The following is a 17,343-nucleotide window of genomic DNA, read 5'->3' as shown; positions in this document are numbered from 1 at the left end:
CATTTACTTCCAACGTATGATGCTTTCAGTTTGTAGACAATAATTTAGTGTACAAATATGTATTATGTACATATTTATACGTTAATATATGGTTAAACAGGCTACATTTACCTGTATTTCTCTATCTCTGTGTTTTTAAACGAGATGCTTGAAGTGTTATTCTTGTGTATGTGAAATGTAAACTGTGCGTGGCAGTGACTATACACACTCCGGAAGTGTGAATCACTAGCACGTCAACACAGAAGTAACACAACACTGCAGCTGTAGTCCTACTACCTCCCCCGAACCCTCTTCTTGTCCTCTTCGTTCACGCACGCACCCACCCACAGAGATAAGAAACACGTGCCTGCCAGCTTGCTTGAATGATGGTCATTCAACCGTCCGAGTGGCCGGCTCTACCGCAACTCCCCTTACCCGGAATTTTTCCATAACCGGAATAGACCTCCCCCCAATGATTCCGGTTGAGGGGTGCTCTACTGTACTACATTATTGCCAGAAATTTTCAATTCAAACTAGGTAAGGCACTAAAGAGAAACAGCGTTCAAAGTAATATTAGATGAAATAATTCCTGCCTGGGAAACTGTGATCAGGTGTAAATTAAAGAAGAAATGTTTGCCTTGCGCAGACTCAGCACAAATATTTAAAAACAAATATCTGCAAAATAACCATAATAAACAACATGTAAACATTCTGAATGGTTACATGGGGTTTGAAAAGTTTTCCATGAAATAAAAATTATTTTCCTCCGGGCCCTTGACTTCTATCAGTGGCCCTTGTGATGGAGCAGTGATGGATTGCATTTGTGGGGATTCGATCCTCACTGGGAACTGAAGCAGATCACCTTGGTGGGAAGAGAAAGATTTGACTATCTGTTTACCATACATTTTTAATCCTTATTGCAAGTGAAAATAAGCAAGGAATTTACATTTTTTTTTGAACATTGTAGGGAGTCAAACAAATCTTCATATGACCAAACCAGCTCTGAGCTGCAGCACTGGCGCACATATGTCCAACGTAATTTTGTCGGAAATAAAAAAAAAATAAAAAAAAAGCCCAGTACTGGGTATTTCAATTTGTGAAACAGCTCCACCGGCGGTCCCAATAAGGCACAAGAAGTCACCTGTCGAACAGCGACGGCTTCTCCTTCTTCACGTAATTGCTGGGCACGTATCCCGCCTGGTTGCGGGCGTTCTGGACCCTCCACCAGTGCTTCGAGTCGTCCAGAAGGAGGTACCGCTCGTTCTTCCGCAGGTCCAGCTCTTGGGCCCCTTGCGCTGCGTAGTCGTACTTCGCCACCACGTAGCAAACATCGTCTTGGCTTGTTTTGCCTGCGGTCCACAAACACCAGATAGTTTTACTTTTCTTTCTTTTTTCATTTAGTTTGACAGTGTATTGACAGGAAGGCATTAGAGACTATAACCACACAGACCTGAAATATCGGAAAAGGAACTGGTCATGGCTTATACAGGATTCGTAAGCCTCCTTAATATCCTTAATTTGTTTCTAATGGAATAAGGGCCCTTAAAAATTCTTACATTTCATCAAGAATTCTTAAAAAAAAATTCTTCAATAAAGACTGACAGTCTGCAAGTAACGGATGAATGCTGGAATTTTAATGTTCTTTTGTTTCAGACTAGGCAGAAAACACAGCTTTCTCGTGCATAGCACAATTGGCAGATTTCAGGCCACATGATTAGATTTAAAAAATAAAAACATTTTTAATCATTTTTTTTTTTTTGTATTTTGTATCTCACCTTTAAACTGAAAATGTGTTTTTTTACCATCTTTCTTTTCAAATTAATTGCTAGGGTTTGGGTAATATATGTGTTATAATTATGAACAATAGGGCCATTTTTTATTGAATTGAAATATTCAAGGAATTCTTTTTTGCATTAATTATTTAACATCATTATTGTTATTTTCTTGAGGGATGTTGTGATATTATAGTGTTCTTCCTCATGAAAGTGTTGAAGGCAGTGAAATAAAGGGGGTCCTTAATTTTTTATTGCATGAGAGGGTACGAACCTTGCTACATATCAAGGAATTACTCCAGAAATGGCCTGGAGTGATTTTGAGAATCTTGGAAAACTGAAATCTGGATGGCTGGATGTAAAATATTCATAAAATTAAACATTATAAAAACAAATTCTTAAATGTTACACAAAAAGTTCATCAAAACATAAAACCAAACACCTATAATAACTGTATTAATAAGAATTTTTGCATCAGTTGTTCAACATAACTGTGCTTGGTAAGTACATATGTTATTATTTGTTAATATTTTATGGCTATACTCTACTCTACCATTTTTAATGACTAAATAATCCTTTTTAAATCACAGTAAAATCTTGGCTCTATTGATGACAGACTAAAAACATCATGTTTACATATTATATTAAAAAAAAACTTTTAACTTGATAAATCCTACAACATAAAATTATATCATTTAAACATTAATATCTAACATAAAAATATCTAGTTTATAACATGTTAGACAACCACTGGAATAAAAAAATATATCAGCTAGAAGAAACAATTCTTTCTGGATTACTAATTGCAGTGTATTCAATTTTAGGCGAGAGTGACCTTTCCTCTATTCTCCTCTGATGAAATGACGGACTTTAGTGCCTGAACAACCTGCAGGTCAAGTATGGTTCTTTTACTCGCCACCGTCATAGCGACTACACGTCACCAGTATGACAGCTGAGTTATAATGGCTGTGAGAAATGATGCATGGATCCCATCATTATAACTCTCCCATCATCACTAAGGCACCTTACCTATGACGGCTCAGCATTTGATAATATGCAGAGATCTTGTAGAACATGTCACCTGTCTTTATTAATTTTGTTTTCGATGGTCAGTTGTTTCTAAAGACACTATGATAAAAAATCCTTGCTACTCAATGTGAAACACTATTAGACTAACAATTGCTTTATATCAATATTTGGTTAATTTCGTTACCAGTTGAAGTTAGCTTGCCCATTTTTAAAAACCGAAACAACTCGATGTGTCACATAAAAACTGTTTAAAAATTGTACTATTTTATTAAATTACATTATGTAGTTAGACTTTTTATCACATTTTATCAGTCCACTGCATGTTTTATTAGCACTATTTTGCACCCCAGCATACAAATCGGGCCAATATGATGCTGATATTTTATTTATTTAGCATCTTGCAAGCTTAAAAAGGTAGAACACAAAATGCCTGAATATGTTTTGAGGAAACTGTGGTAGACATTATTGTGACTTTTTTTATATGTATGTATAACATTCAGAAAATTAGAGGAACTAAAAATACCCTTTTCTGAATGTTATTACTTTCTTTTCATAGAAGCCACTACTCCAGAAAACTACAAATTTCAAAATTAAAGATAAACACGAAACCTCTTAACTCTATGTGAAACTGTTCCTAAATTGTTTCTACTTCATCATACTTCAAAGTATTTTTTTGAAAGCCATTGTGTATAAAATGTGTGGCAATATTCTATACAACAGAAACAAACCTAGCCACCTACAAGAGTGGGGAGTAGGCTAACCTGAAAGTCACAGGAAATGCTTTCTGTTTAAAATGTGATAAAACAATGGTGTAAAATAACCAGCGGACTGCTAGGTATTTAATCAGCCGAATTTTGTGCATTTTCAACTTCATCAGTGCGCATAATTTTTAAAAGTGAATTTTTTTTTTCATAAGGAAAACTCAAGGAAAAATATGCTGTTTTTAGAAGTTATACAAACCACATGCTTGTATGTGTTTTATTACACTTAACTTCTGTAAAGAATAACTAATGTGACTTTCTTGTTGAAATATTTCGTGATTCTGTTCTAACCTTTATTTTTTAATATTTAATATGAAAAACATAGACGGATTGCCTGTTTTTATAATTTTTTAAATATGACGTATTTGGGGAAAATGAGTATTATACTATTCAAAATAACGAGAATAACAGAGTGGAAGATTTTTCAGACACCATCATAACTTTTTTTTTATACATCATATATTGTGTCTACATCATTTCTGAGTATATAGGATTGAGGAAAAACCTGAAATTTGATGATAGTATATTATTGGACTCATCTGAAATAATTATTTCCAGTATTAAATGAAAGTAAGACACGTAGTCAGCTGTATGACTGGGTTAAATGAACAGCATACGTACGACGGGCATGACATACCAACGACGCCTTTAATGAACGACTTTCAATCCATGATCGCTTTAAGTGGCAAAGCGTCATGCCGATGACACGTCGTCCCTAGGATGAGTGAAAAAGAGAACCATGCTTTTTCTTCTGGATCATATTGCTGTTTAATGATTTGATATGAAAACAAATAAAATAAAAACCCAGGAAAGTCAAGACTGTGACATGATTTATGCTTACATAGATGCCTAGATTTTTTTTATTCTTTCAAAACATTGCCAAACCAATAATCCTATTTATGGATGATATTTATTTCTGGAAACAGAAAAGGCTTAAGTCTAAAAATTTTATCTTTTTGTGACACCTATAGTAATATATACCTACCTAATAACCTTAAGGCCGGCTTGCACAGTCATGACTTGAGGCAAAGAGTATTTTGTCATTTGATTAACCTGCAGAGTTTCTCTTTAGATTTTACTTACCTTAGACTGCAAGAGGTCTTAACATTTTAGATCATTCAGTTTACCTCATTCTTAGTAGTGCACATTTTTATAGTACAATTAGACTTAATTTCGTTTTTAACTCTTCAACTGCGTTGTTTGACTTATCTCGAATGCATGAAATATTGGAAAACTTGCGACATGCAACTTTTGTCGAAATGGGGTGTATTCCTACACTGCAATGCACGTCTGTGGTCGCACTAGTTTTAATTTGGTGCTGCCATTGAAAAATTGATACCTCAAAGTGGCGTGCCATTATTTCTCCATGAATTTCTGTTGTATTTACATATTGTGTGTTACCTCTCTGTGTTTTTATTTTTGTCAGCAACCCTTGACTGCTCGGCACTGAATGCTACTGTTTCTAGACAAAAATTTCATTTACTTTAGCCGCAGCAAAAGAGATAAACAAAAGTTTTACACATTTACTGCACAGTATAATTTCCAAATATTTTATAGTTTTATATGTTTATGAATATGGAAGTTAACAAATTTGCTATTATTTTACCATTTTAAAAATTATGACTGATTCACCCATGTGTTAGTTAATAAAGCTTTTTATTATTAACATTCAAGAGTTTTACAAACTGGCTGAGTAAGCTAATGATTAATATGTATATACATGATTTCAATAATGTAATTATATGCAATGTATATACAATTAAAAATAATAATTCTTCAGTTCTCTTTTACATTCTTAATTATTATTAGATTTTTAAGTGATTATAATGGAATAAAATGTTCAAAACAGGCACATTTTATACGTTAATATAAGAAAGTATAATACAGTTTAAAAATTTCATGTATTATAGGTCCCATTTCTGCCTACAGCCCTAAAAATATTTTTTCCATGCATACCTGCGTGAACATACATTGCTCACAAAACATCAAATGAACTGTGAGAGAGAAGTACATATCATAATTTAACACCAGTCTATAATTAGCTGTGAATAGTTAATTATCAATAGTATGTACAGGGTTCTTGCATTTGTTTAGTTTCTGTGCAAAATAAAACTCATTAACTGCAGTAACTTCAAATAATACTCACTATCAAATGTTAACAAAAAAAAACTTTTTTTAGTATTAGTTTCTCCTAAAAAAAAATAAAAACTACCTACATGTATGAGATGCACTTTAATTCAAATATAGTATTTATTTGAAAAATGTGAACATAGAAATACTTTTACGTATGTTTACTATCTAATCCGTAAATGCTAACCACCATAATCTGTGCAGAAATAAACAGGAGACTTGTTTACACAGTAGTGCACCTGTGATTATCAGCATTTTACCTTTAAGTGAAAAATGAAGCCACGTCATGAAACTCCATCTTACTAAATAACCAGTCATATTCATGCTTGTAACAAAAGTTGATGATTGGCCAGGAGTAATAAATATTGTAAGCATATCCCATTTTAAAATCTCACAAAAAAAATTGGTTGTCTGTAAAGTCGGTTTACGGATGATAGTTTAACGTGACGTCATAACAAAACATCGATGAAATTATTGATCCAGAAGAAAATGAAATATCATATTTGGCCTGAGACTGAGCCGTAATAGGTTTTTGCAAGAAAACCATTTAGGCATTAAAAATATTATATTCTTTGAGGAAGAAATTTTTTTTAATTTTTCTATCTTTTGTATGATAAAATCTACCTCTGCATACTTTTATGAATAAAATTGAATCAATTTTATTGAATTATTACTATTTTGTATGGATACAAAAGAGTGAAATGAAATGTACAATTTAATTAATAAATTTACTTTTATTTGTATTCATTAATTCAAATATATTTATTACTTTTGAAGTGTAATTTAATTATTTTTACAAGTAGAAAAAAAAATCGCAGCTGCCGAGATTCGAACCAAACCTTTGGATTGGAAGTCATCCACGCTAACCAAACGACCACGAGTCCATTTTGAGGATAATCGTTTCAGATGGTCTAAATTAAATATATTCCACGCACGATATTTGTTTGAATTTCTTTTAACTAGCATATTCTCTGTTGGACTCGAAATATTTACAAGCTCGTGGGCTCATAACTATAATACGGTGTGTGATTTAGTTGATCAAATAATAACTCATGACAAATAACTACCAATTTCAAACTAAAGCATGAAAAGTATCATATCAGCAATAAATATTTAGCTACACAGCTAAAACAATACTCATACAACACTGTTTAAATATACTGATTTACACTAGTAATTAAAATAATACGTACTTGTAAGAACGCCATTTCCTTGCGAATATACTCCCGTGGCGCGGTGCACAACAATAACCTCAAACCAGTACGCCGCCACGTGCCAGCCGAGTTCTCTGTACCGTCCGCAACATACCAGAGAGATGCCACACATGCGTAAACACATCCGTAGTGGTACAATTTTGTGCGTGCAGCCAGCGTTCATCGATTTATTAGACGTCACGTCAAAAAAAAAAAAAATGTAAAGCTCAATAAATCACAAAAAAAAGTGTCTCATAACAAAGAAGTGCTTAAGGCTTGCCTAGTCAGAGGTATATTAGTTTTGGTGAGGCGGGATGATAAGTGCGATGCTCACTGATTCTTCTAGAATGGTATCACCTCTAAGTGCAAGGCTGTGAACTGGCACACAGTAGTAAATAGTTCAACTACTGAGATTTGAAAGGCAGATAAATGAAGATAAAGGTGTAATGCAAGCCCGTTGAGTATTTTCAATAATATGTACCAGATGTTTCAAGCCAAAAATGTGTTCTAAAAACACACGTTTTAGCCCTTTTCACTCTCCTAACTACAGTTTAAAAACAAAATGTGAAAACAGAAATATGAATCTGTTCTCAGCGTACTCTTAAGTGCTTTGCTTTGTAGCATTGCAGGACAGTGCCTTCCCCAATTTTTCTTTAAGATTTTATGAATAATATGTTTTAACAGTAATACAGTATGTAAGTTGTTTAAATAATTTTCAGGCATCATAACCTAACTGAGGTACATGTGATAAAAAATCATTGAAACTTACAATGAATCTTTTCAAATAACTTTGATTATAATATTTTACCGTTTATAATTGTTTTCCATGTCAATATTTATGTTTGCTTATGTTTTATTAATGTACTCTCTCAATTAATTACTGTTTCTAATATTTGTGTATTGTTTAAGCCTATTTGCTTTATTATGAAACAGCCATGTAACTGTAAATTTACTGAATTCTACCTACATAATTACGTTGTGTGTTCTAAATGGTTTTTAAGCTTTAAATATTAATTGTTTATATGCGCAAATGCACTGTAACATATTTTTCTTTTGTAATTTTGTCCGTGGGATGTTAAAATTATGTGAGCCAGTTGCGTGTCAGTTAGAGTGAGAAAGAATGGCGTGCGTCGACAGTGACGCCGAGGTGATAAAACGATAATGATGCATCCGGTGTAAGACAGAGACAGAGCAACTAGCGTGAGAAAATATTCTGGGAGTCCCCGATTTTGATGTGAAGTTGAAAAGAGACAGATCAAGGGAAGCCCCGGGTTATGTGTGTACAGGGTCTTTTCATGTATTGTAATTTGTTCTGTGATTGGCTGGTGTTGGAGGGAGTGTTTGATACTGTGCTGTGATTGGCTGAAAGTTATGTAATGGTGCAATCCTTGGTCTCTCCTGAGACCAGTGTGTCATTTTGGTTTTTCAGTCATCTACTGAACAGCGACTGAGGAGGTGGCTAGTTGAGTAGGTGGCTCAAAACCTTATTATTATTAAGTATTAAAGAGTAAATTTCGCGGCTGTGGTTCGGGCGTCACCGGTTTATAATCAACCTTATTTTCGTTTTTTTGGACACAATTAGAATTTAGTGACTACAGTCGTCGGTAATCGCCCAAAAACAGGACTTACTAAAATTCGTCACTGTTTCCGGGGACATTGTCTTTCGGCATTGTACCGAAAAGTTGAATGCAACTGCGGGACTTAACTTCGAACTGTTGTTAATATTCAATTTTCGGCCGGTCAGCGTGTGATTCAAATTCATGAAGCTTATTTGATGTGAGAAAGGAAAATACTGTTTTCAACTTGTAAATGTTGTGGTCGCAAGATGGCGGCAAATTCTCATGAATTCGTAAGGTATAAGTAAATAAACAGTAAAACACATTTTGTGTACGAGAGACATCATTGAAATTCAACAATCGCCCATAACTAATATTCTGAGGGAAACATAACCTCACTTTGTCAGCATCCGTGTATGCAAGTGTATCCTGTGAGTTACCCTTCACAGACCAAAACGTGAAATATCTGAGCTAGTCCGGCGGTCTTTGGAGTGTAACCGCTTAAACAGACCCCACTCAGATATCTTGAGCAGTTTTTAAATCACATGATTTTTTCTGAAGATATATACACCATATCTGTGTTCAGGTAGGCGGAGCACTTAAAGAAAACTGATATTTGAGGGCTTAACAGCAACATAATTATTGTTTTGGCCAAAAAGATGTTTCTCCTATCATGGCTGAACAAAGCATTTATTTGTCTACTAAAAAATACTTACGTGTTAGAAAAAAATTATAATGATCCACATTAGGCTAGTATTAAACTATTTATTGTCAAGAGTAAGCATTTTAAAACATAAATAATATCCCTTCATTTATGACACTATCGCTATGAAATCACGAAACTATGAAACTAGTCTTTATAATGCATTCATCATTCAGATCGCAATGTAAGTTTCTTACGATAAAACTAAAACAAAACTAAAACAAAACTAAATAATTAATCCCATATTTAATAAGACAAAATAATATTTGCTGGATTCATGATATTTTTCATGTTGATGTGGATGTATTTACAACTATACATTTTAAATATAAGTTAAAATTATTATATATTTTTTTTACTGACAGTAAAAATAATGATAGGGGTAGAAACATTACATTGCTTATACTAACAGTTTATAAATAAATAGAATTTCACAACAAAATTTGATACATTTGAAATTCTAATACAAATCATGCTAACCCTTGGAATATGCCACTGAGTAGGCTATGTAAAGTAGTTCACCATAAAACATTAACCATTAATTTAAAAAAAATATTGTTACATTTCAACGCAAAAGCAGGCTCACATAACACACTACAAGAGCAAGTTGTATGCGACTGTGACTCGCAACTCGACCGAGCTCAACTTACCGCTACACAAGCCCAACATGATGCGGGAAGCCTCCGGCGCTAAGTTAACACCACGGCCGAGGTAAAAGTACTCATGCAGGCGAGCATCCTACGTGAAGGAGCCACACAAGACACACACACTCGCTGGGCGGGATGTTCGAGAGGCGCGAGAAGGAGCGGCAGGAGCATGCAAACCGCGCCGGCATGCTGCAGCGGTTCCCGTGGTGACCGTACCGTGCCTCATCGCGGCCATGTGCCTGGCTTGCCAGCCGTGTTCCGCTCCGCCGGCCGCCCTGGCCTCCAGCATGCCTTCCACAGCCCGACCTCAGAGGCCGGCGACGCCCGCCCGCTCACTACCGTGCGCCATCTCTACAATGCCATGACTACAAACAACAAAAAAACCAAACACTACAACAAAAGGGAGAAAAAAAAAAAGGCAAGACATTAAAATTGAAACTGAATAAATGTCTACAGAAATTACACAGTTCCAATACAAAAAAATAAAAAAAATTTAAATTGCACAACCATAAATAAAATTAACAAAAAAAACAAACAAACTTTGGAACATCAAAACACAATGCAAACATTACCCTACAGATCAAGTTACAGTTTACAAATACACATTAATGAAACATTCTCATAAATGTTCTTTCCAACATCAAGATCTACAATGCAAAAAACTACCTTATTGTTCAATTTCACAGATTACAAATTAACACCGTAAAAATCAAAACACTTTCAAATTTAAATCAACACTACAGAAAAAACTGAGAAAGACCAACATTTATAGCGAGCAAGCAACACAAGCAAAAAGGTAAAGTATATCATACAAGAATCAGACCAGCATGCAAAAGTTTGTTAATAGGCAATAGGAAATAAACTTCTAGCGCCTGCGACATTGTCAACACACACTTTGTACGTGTACTGCATGTTGTATCTAACCCCCTCCAACGCATTTGATTCTAAATAGGACTTTTAGTAAGGATCCCTAATGTTATTGATAATATAGCCTATAGCCTTCCTCGATAAATGCACTATCCAACACTGAAAGAATTTTTCAAATCGGACCAGTGGTTCCTGAGATTAGCGCGTTCAAACAAACAAACAAACAAACAAACAAACAAACAAACAAACAAACTCTTCAGCTTTATAATATTAGTATAGATAATATTTCTTCAAATCATTTCTAAAAAGTTCTTAATCATTTATTAGGACACATGATTGCATTCAATAAAATCTTATAACAAGTTCAAAACTAAAATCTCTGACGGTACTGGAACTTTCAATTCCTGGAACAAAAAGATGGCAGTGGTTATGAAGTTTTAATCATGTCTCATTCAAAGCATTGAATTCAACATAATCTGGATGAGATTTGAAGCCAAATTTGATGTGTGAATTAGCCTTAACAGTGAAACAGCATAGCAAAGTATTCAAAATTTAACATAATGGTTTTTGTGTGCAAATGCTTTTATTCGATTGGTATTTATATTAACGTGTCTCAATAAGTTATACAGTTATCTGAAAGGTACTATCTAGTATACATATAAATCTGTAAATATTTTTCATTTCCAGTTATGTTATTTTATATTTTTGTATGTGTCAAGTTTAAATTAACACAAGGCATGTGTCTTACATTTAGTTTCACCAACAATGTTTAAATGATTTACTCTTGATTAGTTGACAAATCATCTCGATTAATTTTGTTTTGTGTTCAACCATAGTTTACTCATAAAAATCACTATTACTGTTATCTATTAGATAGTGGTGTTGTTTCCCCAAAATTGTCACTTCAATCATAAAATAAAAAAGCCAGAAGGTCCAGGTGATCATAACTCATGTAATTGATCTTTTTATTTATTCTTATATGAAAGTATTAACCTTTATAGATCTACTTGAATATAAAAATTTGTCATCTTGAAACAATAATATAATTTATAAACTTTAACTATTTTTAAGATGCAGAGGGGGAAGACTGTTAAGTTTGCATGTTCTGTTGATGTCACTAATATTGTTAAAGAATTTAACAGCAGAAAAATAAGTTTTTTTTTAAATATTCACATAGCATTAAGAGATTCTTTTTTGCAATTTCTGTGTATTCCATATCTCATGAAATAAAATTGAGTGTTAATACTAAATCAATCAAGATGAAATCACAACCAAAAAATCCTATACCTTGACAAAACAAAATTCACAATTTTTTTTGCATATATACAAGAAAAAAAAACATTGCTTGTCAATATATGTTTTGTATGCTGCTAATAAAACTGACTATATCAGGCCAATGAGGAAGCTAAAATCTCAACTTCTACAACAATATTCTTCCAGAATAACAAATGTGAAATCAAAAAATCTTGAAATTCTTGCAGTTGGGCATCAGTGCTGTGGCAGGGGGGGGGGGGGGGGGGTTTAATTCCATTTAAATGCTTTCAATCTGCTACTTAACTCCCTCGCCCCTTTCCCCTCTACCTCCTTCATAGACCTCACCAAGATGGAGTACTTACTTCTTTCTGTTCTTCTCCAAACTCTTTTAAGCTTCCACCAATGGTCTCTCCTCCCCATGTAGTCACCCCTTTACAGTAAATTTCTCAGCTTGCCCCAAACACCCTGCCCCCCGACAACTTTAAATTAGCCTCACCCACCTTTCCAACAACATGTGTCATGTAACTGCGCCTTTTCAAATATAACAGTTCTCAAAATTAAACCAATGATCTTCTTATCCTTCTGCCACTGTTGTTCAGTTAACAGTGCTTGTAAACAACTTCATTTCAAACTAACATCATGTGTTGCTTTGGAAGTGACATTTGGGACATGGGTACCACTGGTACTGCATGACTGAATACATTTGCCTCCTACCCAGCAATGTGCTCCACCCCAGGTTGGAAACCATCACAGATGTACTGTACCCCTCACCCTCTCTTTCTTCTCTCCCTCCCCTCGCAAATGTCACTCTTCTTGCTGCCCTCGGTTGGACTTTCTCCAACTAACATACCTCCATCCCCAAGTATGGATCCCACGCTGCAGTATGTGCCTGACAACGTGGTGTAAGTTTTAGCTTTCAATATCAAGCCCCCTTAAGGGGCCCGCCTCGTCAGGGGTGTATGTGTGTTAGTGAGGCGGGATGATAAGCGCGACGCTCGATGGTATTTCTAGCGCGGTATCGCCTCTAAGCTCAAGGTTCTGAACTGGCGCGCAGTCTTCTCGTCGTAAATTGATAACTGTGAAATTTGTGCGGTGACCGTATTTTTATATTACGGGGAAATGAAGATAAAGGTGTAATGCAAGTCCCTTAAGTGCTTTCAAGAATCTGTACCACTTGTTTTACACCTAAAAATTACTCTGAAAACATGCGTTTCGGCCATTTTAACTCTTCTAGAAATACAGTTTAAAAACATGATCCAAAATTAAAAGTACTTTTCGGGCCTCAGCGAACTCTTAAATGCTTTTCGTAAACATACCCCACTCGGATATCTTGAGTAGTTTTGAAATCGCGTTGTTTTTCCTGAAGCTCTGCACACCGTGTGTGTGACCAGGTAGGCGGGCCCCTTAAGGACTCTTCCTAGCAGTCCCAATACCCAACACCGCTTCTACGCCACTCACTGCACTGCTCCCCCCCTCCACCGCCCATGCCAGATCCTTCCACAGAGACTCTCCCAGGTATTTAAAACAATTCAACTACGCAAGAAATATAATACAGACAAAAATTTAAATGAAGTTTTCAAATTACTGTTTACAAACTATGCAAAAACATAAAACTGCAACGTAAGCATAGTCAACTTTTAACTTCTTGCGTTTCGTCTTGTGTTTCCACCCTTCCATATTTGAGGTGAAGTGTTCCAAAAAACTTTAAATATGCAGATATGTGTATAGAAGGCCAGGATACTTTTTTTTTTATAATATACATCAGATTATCACTTGTTAAATTTTCACACACAGATATTGATATGCCAGTCAGTGTTTGTTTCTGGAATCAGTAGTTTTACTGCCACATTACAAGCCCCAGGTTTAAAGGAGCTTTAATTAACAAATGAAGTAAATTTGTCTGAAAAACCGATTCTTACTACAGAAATTATTAAAACCGAAGTTAATTGACTCATTTTGTAAAGTTTAATTTTTCTGTTCAACAAATCTGCACATCTGACTGGGACTTAACCACAGAAAAGGGTTGTTTCCCCACAGGAGGAGGATTGTCCATACATTGTGTTTCCCACAGAATGGGGATTTGCATTACAGTTTGGGATTTCCCACAGAATAGGAATTAACTATTTATTATTTTTAATTTTTGAGGAGTATTTAGCTGGGTACAATAACATTGAGGAAACTTTTGTTTTATTAGAGCGTAATTAGACCTTTCGTTAAAAAAATTAAGATATATTTTATTTGAAAATATATTAAAAAAAAAAAAAAAAACCTTTTTGGTTTAAACCATGGTTTAAATCAACCAACCCTGCTTGGAGGTCCTGTCCTCTTGAGCCTCTTTGCATGACTGTGAAGTAGAACTGTTTATCAATAAAACACAGAGATTTTTCGAAAGTGTTCATACAAGCATTTATGACAGCTTGTGTAGTATTTTCTACCCTAGTTTCAGCAAACCACTGGCAATTTCATGCAAGGTTTGGTAATTGGACACAGTGTGTAATTTTCTATAGATGGCTTTCTAAAAGATGTATAAATATTATTAAAAGATATTTTGCAACTAGGTACACGTTTCTGCACCAGAGGAAATATAAATAATCTGGAAGTGAGTTGAAATCCAAATTTATTAAACGATGTGCCCACACAAGTCTGTAATGTAATTTCCCCGACTGATTCCAGACCATAATTTCCAATATCTCCTACTTGTTTTCTTTTAAATTATTTACCTTTTTGGCAATTTTCTGAATGAGATAAAGAAAACAAAGCCTCTACTATCACCATAGCTGGCCTAGTTATCTCTCCAATTTATTTAACTAAACAGATCCTTGAATATGCAATTTTGTCTATGTCTATGCAATAAATAATAACAATTTGAAAAAATAATGCTTTTATCTTCTAGGTGATGGTTAGAGACAATATTTTATGGTTATATTTTTAGTCCAATTTTGTTTTTAAAACAGATGATTTCTGTGTTTTTTTTTTAAAAGATGTTTTGTAATACTTATTACACCAAAAAGGGGTAAAATTTATATTCTACATTTTTATAGTACATTAATTTTTAGTAAATTGGTTTAAAACAGAATCATTCAGAACAATAAAAATGAATAAAAAAATGAATTAGTGTTTTTTCTGATTCATACACTTTAGTACAATTTTTTGTCTGGAAATAATGACATTCTTTGAATTTCAAGCATTAAAAGATTTCATTTTTTTAATGTTTGGAATTAAGTTTAGTGTTAATGCCACTTATGATATAACTTGCATTTTGGTGCTATAAGGTATATTTATTTCGGTGATATTCTGTGTTTTAACATGCTTTTCGATGTTATTTCGGTTTTATCGCAATTTACCATATGATCTTGTCCCCAGTGATGGAAGACTGGAGCATGACATTTTCTAATGAAATTACCATCACTGAAGAATTTCCATGTCTTTTTCAGGCTTTTTAGTAAAATGCTTAACTCTTTCTGACCAATTCCAACTTCTCCGGGTCTTCCCTGACTTTCCATACTGTGGTCACCCTATTAAAGCTACACATACAGTGAGTTCTACCAGTTAACCACCTGATGCTTGGCTTCACAAACTTGTCGCATGTCCCACGGAATTTCCAAGCTGGGAAAATGTGACACAGGATACTCTTGCTATCTTGCAGTCCATCACACTGGGAATCCTCAAACAATCCCACTCCCATGCAATGCATCTACACTTTATAAGTCTAGTTAGGCACTATAGCTGGTGGGGAAGTACACAAACAGTATTCAATTAACACAGTGACTGTAACTAACCAGTAACAACCCTTCATACCTCTAACACTCGATAATCCAATAAGTTTTTTACCTGTTATTTGTTTTATTTTCAACTGATTTGTTTGTGTTAGCCATTCTTAGTATCCATTCTGCAGAGCATCAAGTTCTGCGAAAAAATTATATTAAAAAATTACTAAAGTTAAAGGTTGGGTATGTTAGGTCAGCTTGATATTATGTATTTAATAAATAAATATTATGTGGTACATAAGCAGATAAACCAACCAATCTTTCATTTTAGTAACAACTATTTTTTTTCTAGAAGCTGCTACTCTGCAGAATTACCCATATTACCATTGCCACCACACTGAAGTCCATTTATTAACGTGAATCTTAATTTTCACAACCAAGTGTGCATTGAAAACACATTCGTACAACATTGCATTTTCTCATATATTTTACATACACAATAAACATTTATATAATTTTAATTGTATTCATTTTAATTTTAAGTAATATGTGTTCTTATTCTTTTGTGAAGGTTTTGTCATATAATTTGAGTGTACTGAAACATTTGGGTATGTTCATGATATTTTATGAATTTTGAGGTCTATGGTCATTCTTCAACAACAGTACTAACGTATTAACAGACGTATTTATGATGGCTAACTTCAGTACAAATAAAACATTGATGCAGCATTTTTGGCCCAACTTAAAATACTTGTTTTACCCATGTAAACATATTCTTATACAGAACACATTTTGATTCATTAGGTATTATAAACATCGAGCATTATGTCGAACCATCCTAGTCCAAATACAATTTGTTTAGGTTGAGAGTTACTGACCTAACCTCTCGACTGAAGTACTTCGATAAAGGTAACACCAACTTAACATACGATAATGTTACAATAAAAATTTAAAAATAAATCTCAACTATTAAACTCCCATGTTAATTAGAAAAAAAGGCCATGCATTTAACTCTCTTTACGAAACCTGTGGAGTGTAAATAATGAAGTTCAAACGTATTGACGCAAAAACGATGCACTTCTTCTAAAGGTTCAAAAGAACATTATTACTTACATCTACTAACAAATAACTTAACTCAAGTAATTAAATAAAACTTACCAATTTTCAGGCTTGACATATTCTCTGAAGATGCATAGATAGAAAGTTTTCAACCCAAAACAATTTCTCCACCCTCACCGGGATGTCATTACCTCAGAGTACCTTCACAAATTTACAAGAGAGAAATAATTTCGTTTCTCACACTACTTGAAATGTCAAAAGCCGTACTTATTTTTTTTCGAATATACTGTCACATAAATATATACTTATTTAAATAAAAATATTTTTATATCGATAAACGGGCGTGAATCTGACAGAGCGAAAAGAAAGAAATCACAAAGAGTAAATATTGACAGCTGACACTATGACATATTCAACGTCTAATCATTATGTGTAACTTGACCGGGAATAGAATTGAGAAAGTGAGTTATTTTTATCACTTGTAACTAAGAAAGGACATGAAGTCAGTTAAAAAACAGAACATTATGATTTTTGTTAAAAGATTACAATTATTTACGTTAAGTGTAATTCAATATAAAATGAAATGTCTGATGAGACTATTTATTAAATAATTTATGCTTCGGTAAATGTTTAGATTACAGAAAAATTAAACTTTACAAAATGAGTCAATTAACTTCAGTTTTAAT

At 34.0% G+C, this 17,343-nt stretch overlaps 1 protein-coding gene across 3 annotated transcripts in view; it reads right to left on the bottom strand.

Annotated features, from left to right (window-relative positions):
* Positions 1 to 17,068, bottom strand: part of LOC134534365 (SH2/SH3 adapter protein dreadlocks) — a 59,496-nt gene extending 42,428 nt beyond the window's left edge. Inside the window, exons 1-3 of one of the 3 annotated variants that reach the window (XM_063372826.1) lie at positions 16,757 to 17,068; positions 9,774 to 10,135; positions 1,121 to 1,328 (exon numbers count right to left, since the gene is read on the bottom strand). In XM_063372826.1, the coding sequence (XP_063228896.1) occupies positions 1,121 to 1,328; positions 9,774 to 9,792 (227 nt within the window). In that variant the 5' untranslated portion in view covers positions 9,793 to 10,135; positions 16,757 to 17,068. The remainder of the gene's footprint in view (positions 1 to 1,120; positions 1,329 to 9,773; positions 10,136 to 16,756) is intronic. The other 2 variants (XM_063372807.1, XM_063372817.1) reach the window with 2 other exon arrangements.
* Positions 17,069 to 17,343: the final 275 nt, after the last annotated feature.

The sequence above is a fragment of the Bacillus rossius genome, chromosome 1, assembly GCF_032445375.1.
Source record: "Bacillus rossius redtenbacheri isolate Brsri chromosome 1, Brsri_v3, whole genome shotgun sequence".
Lineage (NCBI taxonomy): Eukaryota > Metazoa > Arthropoda > Insecta > Phasmatodea > Bacillidae > Bacillus > Bacillus rossius.
Note: the sequence above shows the minus strand (reverse complement) of the source record. Positions and strands in the feature narration are given on the sequence as shown.